Source organism: Lagopus leucura, unplaced genomic scaffold, assembly GCF_019238085.1.
Source record: "Lagopus leucura isolate 7727_CA_CO unplaced genomic scaffold, USGS_WTPT01 Super-Scaffold_100024, whole genome shotgun sequence".
In the NCBI taxonomy this organism is placed as follows: domain Eukaryota; kingdom Metazoa; phylum Chordata; class Aves; order Galliformes; family Phasianidae; genus Lagopus; species Lagopus leucura.
The window spans coordinates 496,956-509,829 of NW_024962276.1; the positions used below are offsets into that span (position 1 = coordinate 496,956).

The following is a 12,874-nucleotide window of genomic DNA, read 5'->3' on the forward strand; positions in this document are numbered from 1 at the left end:
CCCAGTATTTTGGAGGGACTTTTCTGGCCATTTCCACAGTCAGGTTATTCCTCTATGTTAAGACAGAACAAAACAAAAAGATAAGACATCAAACTCCAATTTGAATGCTCAGAAAAAGCTGAGGATGTGGTGCATCCCAGGATTCATCTTGCTGCTAGGAGCTTTTTGGGCTTTTTGATGTGTGCTCTTTGAGAAAAATCTGTACAGCCATGTAAAAAATGATCGGCACCAGAAAACACTGCTGGCTCATATTCACAGATGCCATGGCACCACCCTCCAGGCACAAGGGACAGCAAGAAAAGAAACTCCAGACAACAAAAAGAGCCTGCAAGAGAGGAGTGAGTGCAAGAAGGGAACAGCACAGGTGTTTCAAGGCATTGACAAATCATTTGAGTCTCAAAAACCACCAAACCCAGTGAGTGTTGGTTGGTCACTAACACCAATGCCCCGCATCCAGCCAGCGAGGATGGTGCTTCCTTCCTCCCCAGCCCCATCTGCCTGGTGAATTATTGACAGGCAGGTGCTGAGTAGGTTGCACTGAAACACTCAGTGTAAGGGCTGCCTAGAAACCGTGCATCCTTGGTTACTGCTTCAGTCCTTTTCTCCCTAACGTGGCTGAGCACTGACGTGTGCACTGTGTTCCCTTTCCCTGATGTCTCTCAAGCCTGCCCACAGCTCTCACATAGATAAGCACAGCCCAGAAAATGCAGACATGCATTATTTTTCACATTTCCCTTTTCCTGAATGTTCTTGAGATCAAAAGGATACAAATGCCCACACAGCTATTCAGAGAGAGCAATTCAAAACAACTTTTCAAATCAGAGTCACAGAAAACTCTTGCTCATTACCAAGCACTAGCTGTAGGAACAGGGCCTCTGCAAATTAAACATATGGGAAGGAAACAGATAAAGGAGATTCTGCTTTGAAAACGTAGCTCACAGATGTGGGAAAATTAATGGACAGACGCAGCATTATACATCTGTATGTGTGCAGGGCATGGCTGAAGTACCAGAAGACACGTCTGTGAGACGTGGCATTGGTTGATGTGTATCAGCAGCCCACTGAAGAAGCCTCTGCCAGCTGCTCCTCGGGCGTGCTGATTTACACACAGCACAGGGAAGCTGGGCAGCCCCGACTGCCTTTGGTCGGCCAGAAGCCTCCAGTCTCAAAGAGGATTATCAAACTATTTTCTGAAAACTGCACACGTGGGAGTTTCCCCTGCTACACCAACTGAAAGTATAAAAAGGTCCTGAATCAGGAGCCAGAGAGGTGGGAGATCCACAGCTGATGAGCTGGAGACCCCCACAGGGCGAAGACCTGAAGGAACACACCTTGCTGATAGAACTGAGATTTGTCCAGTGGGTGTTAACTTGTAATGGTGGTCTTTTCCTCCCCTAATTCCTTTCTCCCTCTCTAGTAAAGATCAAAGACACGACATGAAAGGGAAAGACTGTGAAAAGGAGCAGGAGATGGGGAGTGAGGGAGGATGCTGACATGCTGCAGGGGATGAGATTTCCCAGAGAGAAAGCACGAGGTTCCACCACTGATAAATAAATTGCTGGGAGCAATTTATCTGCTCAGGAATGAGATCCGAGTGTGTGCAGGTGGCTTAGGAAGCCATCTAGCTGTAACTCACTGCTAGTTGTCTGACTTCTCTTAAAAGGATCCTCTCAGCATTGCTTGAGGATTGATTCTTCAGAGAAACAAGTCAGAGCTGTAAGGCCCAGGCTCAATTCCCAAGCGGGGGAAGCAGGGATGTACCTTTATGCAAACCACACCAAGAAAAGCCGTATGAACTCCAAGGTGCTGCAGGCATCTTTGGGATCATCATTAGTGCCCTGCTATGCCACAGTGCCAGTGCGTGGCACTGCCTGGGAAAGGGGCTGTGATTCAGCCTCACCAAAATCCAGCATCACCTGATCTGGGCAAGGTATGCACACACCTGGAGGGTGTCATGTCCCACAGGAACACCGTCAGCTTCTGGATACCCTGCTTTAGGGACTTCCTGAGCCAGAGATGGTATCTGCATCTCTGCATTTGATAGCTCTTGATCTAGGCTCTCAAACACATTTTACTTCTGGCGCTTACATCCTCTGGGTACAGGGCGCCAATATGAGCCATGTCTTACCTTACTGGGTGTTGCAAAGCTTCCATTTCCCATTTGATGCCACATTATTTCATCATAAGAAAAAGAGCATGTCTTTTAGCTGCCGTCTGCTCTGCTCTCCCTGATTTTGTATCGTATTCACCACTAGTCATCATTTTCCCATGTGAAAATCTCTACATTCTGTTTCCTCAGAAAAACCTCAGCACTGTGATTGCACCCTCCTGCACTCCTCCCAGGTCTGCTCCATCCTTTTATGAGAGGTGGTGATGAGTTGCACTAAAGCTCTGGAAGCACCTCGGGTTCACAAAATTGCACAGCAGCGCTTGCTGCTGCTCCCCTCCTCGTCCCTAGACAGCTCTGAGCAATTCTTTGGCAGAAGTACTCACAGTGAGTCCAGGTCTGTTTCCTGAGGTTGTAAGAAGGGCCCGTGGCAGTGCATACATTCTTAGAAGCAGCTCTGCTCTTGTGTGGCATTTTGTGTTACTCACACGGAATTTCACCTGCCACTTTATTGCCCAATAACTCAGCAACAGGAGATCCTTCTGTAGCACTTTGTAACCAGCTTTAAAGCTGGCAGTCCTGAAGGATTTTGTCTTCTACAAACTCTGTTATCTCCTCGCCTTGCCCAGGATATTTATGAGCTTGATGAAAGGTGCTGACAGCTGGAGAACTCCACTTCTCTCCCTTCCCGAGTAACTTTCCTCCATTAAGACTGCTCTGCACTTTGTCTCCTATTTTTCAGCCTGTTATTTACCTCTGAGCACCTTCTCTCTTATCCTTTGGGAGCTTCACTCCCCTACAAGATCTGGGAAGCGTTATCTTTCTCTACAAAAGCCGTGCTGCCTCCTCCCCTGGATTTCACGCTTAGCCATTCATCTACAAGTCAGCCCCTGGATTTGAATCTGTAACAATTTGCTTGGCAGGAAAGTCAGGCTCATCGCTCTGTGGCTCCAGCTATTTGAAGCTGATGTTGCTCTCAACTCTTCCTTCTGGCTCTGGGCATGGGCAGCAGATTATAGTCCACATTCGTGGTTTAGCTCTTTTTTAAAGCCAGAGCCCTTGCACGATGCTCCGGTGAGTAACTCACACCCCTGGCAATTTTTTACCGTTCGCCTTATTGGAATATAATATATATAATATAATATAATATAGTTTTGGAAATGCTCACGTTGGTGCTGTGATCCGGGAGGGATCCTCCAACCCACGAGCTGTGCTGGGGTGAGAACCTCCTCGAGCACTTCCCTGCTGATCACTGATGCAGGAAGTTCGTTCTGCTTCTCTGCTGTGCTCTGCCCTCGAACATCCCTCCCAGACACACCTCACTGCCACAGAGCCTGCGGCACGCTTCTTCCTGCCGATGGAGATGAACATCTTTGCATTAATAGCCCTTCTGCTTTGCACAAGCTGCTCACAGAAGTCTTCCCTTCCTGCCTCATGTGGCTCTGCTCTTAGCTTTATATTCAACCCTCTGATTTCTCGTCTGGCCACACCTTCACTTTTGAAGAATGGTTTATTGTTTGTAATTCCACTGCCCTGCCAGCCCTTTTTGAGGCCTTTTTCTGGCTGGTGAGATGTGTGACTCTGGGCTTCTGTTCCTGTGCCTGTAAGCAATGCCTGTGCCCAAAAGCATCTCGTTCTTTCCACTTCTTCTCTCACTATTATTTCAGGAGCCTCATGTTTATATGAGTTCTTCTTCTGCAGCCTGTGCTAAAGCAGTGTACTGTAACCCTAATACCACTTCATTCCTACTTAGGCACAACTGGGGATTTTGTGTTTCTTGTCACTGGACTTTATACCTTCTTTAACACAGAGTGTCCCCTCATGCCTCCAGAAGAGACACACTCCTCTCTATAATTCCACATGGAAACTGCACAGTCCCATCGTGTTGGTGTTTTCTTAAAGACATTCTGAAAAGTTAATGGCAAAAATGTCACCTAAAGGCAGGCTTCCTAATTCATCCACTTACATTTTTAGCTATGTATTCAGACATGTCTTTGCATTTCTCCTGGGTCTCGTTGTCTTTTTTGTTGTGTGTCCCACTGAAACAGGACTGTCAATTGTTCTTTGCTGTGTTTACCTGTCCTCCACTGATTTACGCCCAGTCCTTTCCAAGATAAAGCACTGAGGTGACTGTAACTCCACAGGTTGTGTCATGACAAGCAATGTTTTCAGCTTGATGGCTTTTCTGCACAAGCCCTGCAAGAACTCCTGCTCACTACAGCTTTGCTCACTACAACTTTCCCTGGTTCCTAACAAAATTCAATCTTTCCAAGTATCTTCTCACTCTTATAAAGAAATTTCGACTCTCTGGAAAGCATGCACTGAAGCTACAGCTGTCAGACAGACAGGGTCCCACTGCCTTCCGACACATCAATTCTTTGTGCTCCCAGCAGACGGAGGTAAGAGGGACAGGTGGCTTGCAAAGTCACCCTGCCAGTGGCTCTAGACAGGCATCAGTGCCTTCCCATCACTCCATCAGGATGGACAAGCTCTGAGCCTCTGGGACAAACCCACAGGGCAGCAGCAGTGTCACAGCACAGCAACGCCCTGGAGCTCCACATCGGGCAAGCAGAGCCCAAGTGGGGCTGGCAAATGTCCTGGGGGACCTCTGGGCTGGAGGGAGGCATGTGCTCCCCTTCATCTCCCTGTGTCCTCCTAGTGGGGATCACAGAAAGGGAGGAGACACAGATAGGAGAAGTAGAAAACAGTCTGAAAAACATCAGCAAATTCAGACAGCTAGAGAGAAGGAAATAGGCACTGCTTGAAGTGAGGGTTTTGTCAGAGCGAGGACTGAGACTTGGCAGAACATCACACATTTCCTAGAAGGGGAGCAGGGCAGTGGCTGCCAAAGCAAGTGCATGGTGTTGCACACACTGGGCATCTCCATTCCTAAAGCTGCCTGCTCCTTTGTCTGCTCTTTTCCCGTATTTTTTTCCTTTAGGGAGAAGCTAAGAATAGGAAGGCTAACCTGAAGCTCCTATGTTTCATGGTACGAGGTTTATGAAATAAAGAAATAGGATGGCTGCACCTCCACTGCCAAACAAGAAAGCACTTGGGCTGACCTCCCGATCTGGAAGTAATCCACACGTACATTATGGGGACAAGCGCACAGGCTCTTGTCCTGCTAGCCTCTGCCCAGCAGAACAGGGGGTTCCAGGGAAGACTGCCTGACACCTTAATTCCCCTCAGACCCCATTCAGACGCAGACTGCAGTGATCTTTGGTGAACATCGAGTTCTGCTGCTGCAAAGTAGAGAGGTCAGCGCAAAGCCCTGTGCTGTCACACTCACCAGATGCTTCCCCACCCCACGTCCACGGCCACAACTGGAAGAAGTGCTGACTGCCCTGAGACTGGGAGCAGGGGACAGAGGCACTGGTGTGTCCTAGCAGCAGCCATGTCACAAGTGTCCAGGCGATAAGAGCTGATGGACAAGGCTGCAGACAATGCTGCCCATGAGAGGGACCTGGAGCTCCCCCAGGAATGGCACTGCCCCTCCTGGGCAGCACCCGGGTTGGGGACAGTGGGGTCCACCCTGAGCCACACCAGTGCATGGGCTCTGTTTGGCAACGGGAGCTTGCACAGGCTCCTGAGCAATGCACCATGCCATGGTGCTTTGATACAGTCCTGACAACATTGCTGCACACTGCTTCCAGCTCTGGGCACATCATCAGCCCTCGGAGCTGCTGCAAACTGCAGAGACATCCCCCCACTGCTGTATCTCCCAAAGCAGCAGCATCCTGAAGAAACCCCCCCCATCACCCATCTGCAGCACCAGGCCCTTCTGTGCCAGGGAAAAGGCTGCAGGCACTGCACTGAGCCCCGTGCCCAGCTGGCCTCTCTCTTCCCTGCTACTTCCTCGCAGGCATGGTGTGGCCAGGAGCTTGGGTGGGGTGTGGGGCTGGATAGACAGCGTGGGGAGGAAGTTATTATCTGTGTGGTACAATGGGCACGGTGAGTCAGGAGTTTCAAGCCAGAAATTAGGCTGCTAGTTCTGTATAGGGTACCTAAATAAAAATGATTTGCACAGGGACCGGCAGTGAGTCAGTGACAGGGTGAGGAGGGGAGCCCGGCACCTGCCCCTGCTGCCTGCAGCTTGCAATTTGCAGAGGAACCAGGGAGCTGAGCCTCCAAACATCCTGCTCTCAGAGTCACACAAGGAGGCAGAATGACATACGGCAGTTAGGCAAAGGGCCAGATCTTAATTACTTCTAATTTCCAGAAGACACTAAGAAACAACTCCCACACAGAAGGGGCAGGTGAGACAGGAGGGATGTGCAAATCCATAAACTCATTCAGTCTGTTCCTGTGCTACTTGCAGCCATGCACACACACTTCCTTATTGAGGCTGGCAAGCTGGGGCAAACAGCAAAGCCCAGTGAGCCTTAATGGGCTCTGCCATCAGAACATCCAGACCGAGGGAAGGATACCCAGAAATGCGGTTCCACCCCTTCTGCTGGGAGAAACTCTGTCTGCTAGACACTCCTACAGAGCCGCCTTATTTCCCACTGGAATTATTTTAGGGTGAGACTGTGGGGTTTGATGCACTCAGCCGATCCATTAACAGACGACAATTGTTCCGGCCATCACCTGAGGATGGGCGAGATCCAGCACACCTCTGTCACCAGTGGTGCTATAGGAAAGCCTACGGGCACCTGGAGCACATTCCCATCTCACCTGCAGCAACCCACCCTCATCATCTGCTTGCCAAAAGAGAAAACCCAGACTAGACTCACCCTGCCCACACTGCTGAGCTGGGCAGTGCAGGTGGAGACTGTGCCTTGGGGTGCCTGTTCCTGAGAAACCAGCAGGAACCGCGCGGTTTCCCTCCCGTCCTGACATCCCCTCCTCCTGCTTTTTCAGCTCTGAGCTGGATTGTGGCACCAAACACTTCCACAGCGGCCGGGAGCCCGTGCTGCAGGGCATGGGAGAGCTTGGGATCAGGGGTTGGACCTCGGGCGAGCAGCGGTGGCCAGCAGGGTGGCCGTGAGGAATGTGAGCATCAGAGGCTTTGGGCAAGGCTGAATCCTCGGGCAGGAGAGCGGGATCGAGCTCCAGGGGACACTTTCTTTTCCTTCGGTGATGTCGGCTCTGTAAGCTGTGTCTCTGGGGCAGCAGCACAGGGGACGTGCCTGCTGCTCCCGACTGTCTGTTGGCATCTACACCGAAGTCCAACCTGTTGGGAGAAGCGGAGGAGGCATGCGGGGGCTCCCGACCTTGCTGGGCACAGGCTGACTGTCCCACTGGAGGAGCCTCCTGCAACTCTGTCCTGCTCTCCAGTGGCTGCTGACAGTGATGGCTCTTCTCAGCCCTCTTTTGCGTCCGAGCACTGTGAAAGCCAACCTTAGCCCCAGAGTATCGGGACTTGCGCTGCCCAGGGCCCGAGCCAGCCCGTCCAGGTGTGCATTCTACCTCCCTTCTGTAATGGTGGTGCTGGTGGTGGTGGTAGTGGATGTGGTTGAGCACCTGGGCCTTGGCTGGAGCAGCACCGCCGGGCACCATCAGGTCCAAGGACCTGGGTCGCGTCTCCCTCAGCGCCCGTTGCCGCTCCGGCCCGTTGTCCATGGTGGGCCCATCTGAGCTGCAGTACACAAAGGGGTCGTAGTCGCTGCTGAGGGAGCTGCGGAAAGTGGAGCAGCTGCCATGGATGCCCTGCAGGCTGATGTCTGTGCAGTTCAACATGGAGTCACTGGAAGAACCGTGGCAGGGCCCCGAGCTGGAGTCGCTGCCTGGACCGTCTGCCAGGTACCCACTGTGCTCCGTGAGATAGCTCTCCCCAGAGCCACTGCTGTTGTGCTGGTGCCCGTGGCTGACCCCCCGGCGCGGGATGGGCGCCCGGTGCTGCCGCTGTGCCAGGGCTGCCGTCAGCCCCAGGCAGGGCGGTGTGGGCTGCAGGGAACACGTCCTGTGGGGGGGTTGCCCACACGCTGGAGGGCTGGGGTGCTGCTGGCCCCGCAAACCGGAGGCCAGGGGGGACGCGTGTCCGCAGGCGGGCAGGGAGCTGGCTGGCCTGTATGGCATGTAGTGGATTGTGCCAAAATCCAGCTGGGAGAGCTCTGGAGAGTGGAAGAAGGGGTTGCTGTGGGCTGGCTCCGAAGGGAAGCTCCTGAGATTCCTCTGAGGGTAGGGATGTGGAAGGTGGTAAAGGGAATGTCCTGGGTGCTGGCGGAAAAGGTGCAGCCGCCGTCCGGGCTCCATGTCCCGAGGAGCCAGCCTGGAGCCTGCCACCGTGGCCTGGTCCACTGAGTCTCGGGCTGCGAAGAGAGACGGCAGCATCAAGTGAATACCCTATGGCCTGGCTGTGGTGGCCTCAGCATCATCGAGCCTCTACCGCACACTCATACCCACATCCCACCTGTGCCCTGTGTCAGCTCACAGCTGCCACCAGACCCTCTTGATGGTTTGCACACCCTGCATCCTTTCTGGGGCCCCTGACTCCTACTCCCACAGGCCCTGGGAATGGCACAGATCCTGCCCCAGCCCAGAACCTCACTGTGCACACGCAGAGACATCCCCCCTCCATGCACACACTACCTGGTACCCCCCCCCACACACACAGATGTATTCCTGTGCAATGCTGCACTGACTGCATGCATTGCCCAAAGGTACATGTTCCTCCTGGGCACAATCCCTGCACCCACCCCTATCCCTGGCTGGGAAATGCCTACCAAGAATATTGAACATGCAAAGTGGACACGTGTGGTGTTGCTGCAGCCAGGGGTCAACACACTCCCGGTGAAACTCGTGGGAGCATGAGATGATCCGCAGTTCCTAGAAAGAAGCAGGGAGAGGATGAGGAGGGTGAGCGAGGAGAACCTTGTCTCAAGAACTGGGTACAGAGGGGGGGCTTGTGATGTTCCAGGAGGCAACATTTGAAAGACTGAGACATGCAGCAAGCCATTGCAGCCCAGCTTTGTATGGAGAAGGCTGTGCAGCTGTCTGGCATCTTTGGTTCTGCTCGCTGCACGTAGCCCTAGGAAGTGATCATAGAATCATAGAATCATAGAATCACCAAGGTTGGAAAAGACCTTCAAGATCATCCAGTCCAACCGTTCACCTATTCCCAGTAGCTCCCACTAAACCATGTCCCTCAACACGACATCCAGCCTTTCCTTGAACACCCCCAGGCTCGGTGACTCCACCACCTCCCTGGGCATCCATTCCAGTGCCTGACCACCCTTTCTGAAAAGTAATACTTCCTCATGTCCAGCCTGAATCTCCCCTGCCGTAGCTTGAAGCCATTCCCTCTGGTCCTATCACTAATGAAGTGATGTCCAGAGAGCTGCTAGCCCTTGGGAATAGGGAGACTATGGGCTGACTGGTTAGGAGAAGCAAACCCCACTTTTGCCTCACTCTTTCAACACGAACACATGATGGTCATTACACCCTTCAGTAACAATAGGAGACTCATCTTTAGGGAACTGCAATCTGCAGGCAGGTCCAGTGCCTTCGGGCCAAGGGCAGTCAGTCTTCCATCACTGCTGAACCTCACCCAGCCTCCAGGAGCTGCTGAAGGAAGCCTCCCCAGGGCCTCCCAGCCTTGCCAAGCTCCCGCCCGACCGCAGCTCAGAGCTGAGGCTCACTCACAGCCATGCCTGCAGCCTACCTGGCCCTCAGTGAACTCCTCCAAGCAAATAGCACAGACCGGGGCCGAGCTGCAGCTGCTGGCCGAGTCCCACCGCGAGGCCTGCCGGCACCTGGCCTGGTACTTGCGCGTGGCCAGCTGCCTGATGGCCTGCATGGTCTGCTGCTGTACCGAGTCCTGCCAGGAGGAAAAGAGGCTTTCAGGAGATGCTCAGCCATGCACTGTCGTGTTCCTCGAGGTTCTTCCACTTTTGAAAATGTGATTATTGCAGATTTGGGGGCAATTTCCATGGGTGATTGTTTGCCTATCCAGAGGGGACTTTGTTACCAGTAGGAGATAACTGATAATGGACGTTCAAAATCGCTCAGTGGTGCTGAATTTCTGATCCCCAGAGGCTCGTCCTTCTATTGGAAGTGTAGGATATTTTCAAATCTGGAGACACATCTGACTGGGTGGTGTGGCAGGAGGAGAGCAAGATCATTGCGAAAGGGATGCTGCCAGCCCACCCTCAGGACCATTCCACACACACCAGGCACACACCTGCCTCATCTCCAGGGCACACATTTCCTCCCCCAAACTGATTCCAGGGCTGCTCTCATTGCATTCCTGTTTGCTCAGACACGTCTGCTCTGTGAGATTCTTACCTGTGTCCTGTTCAGCTGGCACTTTGTGCGGACGACAAAAATCAAAATGATGACGACAACAGTGCTGACCACAGTGAGAAGGATCCACACGTCGTAGTCAGGCTGTTGAATAAAACAGGAAAGAAATTACCCTTGTGAATGAGACTTAGAGGCCAAGCAGGGGAATTCTGATCTCTTCCTGACCATCACTTTGGATACATCATCTTCGGCCAAATTTTGCTTCCGTGGTTTTTACAGATGGAAGAAAAGAAAAAGGGCTCAGTTTTGTTTTTCTGCACATTTCATCAGAAATGGATGTTTGATTTTGCTATAAGCCACTATAAGCCACGACCTAAGGTAGCACAAGATAAGAAAATCAAGGCTTGATGTCATACGAAGAGAAATCTCCTCAGTTCACTCATGATGTTTAAGCAAAAGAAGCTGTAAATAAGCTCAAAGAGCTTTTGAGTGTTTCTTTGCAGCACATCATCTGAACAATGCAGACAGGGAGAATGGCTCTGCAGAGCTCCTGCAAAGGAATACCATCTGCAACGCAGGGGAAGGAAGATCAGCAGCTTTGGGAAAGCCCAGGGGAGAAAGGATACAGGAACAGTGGGAACAGTGTGTCTCACCCAAGCTGGTGGCTCCTTGACCTCTATCTTCACATGGGCCTCTCTGTTCTTGTTCACAACGCCCATGAGCAGCTCAGCGTCGTGGCCCCTGATCAGCACCACGGGTTGACTCAGACCTCTGGGCTTTCTCAGCTGTAATGAAACAAATGTGGTGAAAGACATTCCAGAACAGCCTGAAAGAGATGTTCCAGTACCCCTGCCAGGTCTGATCTCTCCTCCAGATTTTGCTAATCTTAGGCACAGCTTCCCTATCTGTGCTCTTATCTAGTGCTGTATGCTTTTCATTGTCCTTTGATTATTTCAGCGAGGAATCTATTCCACTGCAGAGATGAGCAGTGCTGGTGGAAGCACTGATGTTTAACTTGTAGCCAGAGCATCACCAAGAGCATACCAGAGTGGCCACGACTTCTGCTTGAAAACTTGAGAAATCACCTTTCCTCTGAGTTACACCAGCCCTGATGGATGGGCTCTGGTAATCTACCATTTCCCACAAGAAAGCAATCACCTTCTGGAAAGCACCTTTAATTGACAAGGAAATATCCTTCAAGAGCAGCACGGTGTTGTTTACAAGCTGCTTGTGCTGCCTGCAGATCTGGATGTGCAGAAGTGACAAGTGCTGTGTGCACGGGTGAGCTGGGTAAGCGCTAACCCTCCAAGCCAGGCTGCACGTCTTCCTGGGACCTCCCACTCTGTGTTGGTGGTGGGGGGTCCTGACCTATGCACATTTAGGGATGGGGTGGGGGCACTGAGATTCAATTGGTAACATCTGTGGGGTCTGTACCTGATCGGCAGCACTTTCATCATCGGTAATGTCAAAAAGGATTGCACGAGCTCCACGCTCCCCTGCCAGCTTTGCCTGTCCAAAAGAACAGAAGCTTCAGTAAACATTTTATATTGTACATCTGCATTAGTATCTACCATCTGGGTAAACATTTGCCTCTCTTCACAGGAGTAATATCCTCTGTTCAGATTGAGGAATTACATCCCGATTTCTGTGCTTGCACAGCGATGCAGTGATACCAGTGCCTGCTCTTGCTTTCTCTGCTCCCTGTCCTCTGTGCTCATCAGGGAGAGGCTCAGGTGATCCCTGGGCTGCAGGCCCAGGATGAGGAGCTGAGGGATCAGCCACGCCACGCTCCTCGCTGCCCAGCACTTGCTGCAGTCTGATGAGGACAGCTTTGGGACCACACAAGTGAGTGTGCACCCCATGCCGGTGAGCTCAAAGCACACTGAAGGACCTCACGGGGTCACCCACGTTCTCACCCACGTTCTCCCACCGAGCCCTCGAGGCAGGCAGAGGCAGCTCTTGTGAAAGGGAGCCGGAACGTGAACAAAGTGCAGGGCTGGGCCGCTGTTACTCATGCGGAGTGCTTTGATCTGGGCGTCCCGAGCGCCTGTGCAAACAGGGATCTGCCGGAGCTGCTGCAGCAGTTTACCCGCTGCATTGCCAAACTCCAGCTCAGGGGCCAGAGGTGAGTGCTGCAGCTTCCCAGCTGCAATATCAAACGCAGCGCCGGGGAAGCGGCCTCCAAGCTCATCTGGTCAGTGGGGAGGAGCTGGGGGCCAGGGCTGACTGTGGGCTTTGGGAGTAGGATGGAAATGGAGAATGTGGGGAAGACCACAGAGCTCCAGGAGGTTGGACTCTGAGTCGCTGATAGGACTGTGCACTCTTGGATTTGATAGAACAAATGGGGAAGTTGGAAAAGGGGCATTAGGGGCTCTGGGCAGGGATCACAGCCTGGGGTCCTGCCTGGGATCAGAGGAGCCGTGGCGTTTGCCAGCAACAAGGAGCAAACAGGACTTTCAAGTAGCGACTTCCACTCATGGGAGCCAGTCAAGCTTTGATGAACACTGAAGAGCTCTACAAAGATTTTATCCTGCTAAATACACCAGTGATGGGGAAACAAACAACTAAGACTGGGCAAGTGAT

At 52.3% G+C, this 12,874-nt stretch overlaps 1 protein-coding gene across 1 annotated transcript in view; it reads right to left on the reverse strand.

The window, feature by feature from the left end:
* Positions 1 to 12,874, reverse strand: part of RNF43 (ring finger protein 43) — a 53,491-nt gene that overhangs the window by 3,061 nt on the left and 37,556 nt on the right. Inside the window, exons 3-8 of the mRNA XM_042879712.1 lie at positions 11,726 to 11,800; positions 10,945 to 11,076; positions 10,334 to 10,435; positions 9,711 to 9,866; positions 8,773 to 8,875; positions 6,841 to 8,358 (exon numbers count right to left, since the gene is read on the reverse strand). Coding sequence (XP_042735646.1) covers positions 6,841 to 8,358; positions 8,773 to 8,875; positions 9,711 to 9,866; positions 10,334 to 10,435; positions 10,945 to 11,076; positions 11,726 to 11,800 — 2,086 coding nt within the window. The remainder of the gene's footprint in view (positions 1 to 6,840; positions 8,359 to 8,772; positions 8,876 to 9,710; positions 9,867 to 10,333; positions 10,436 to 10,944; positions 11,077 to 11,725; positions 11,801 to 12,874) is intronic.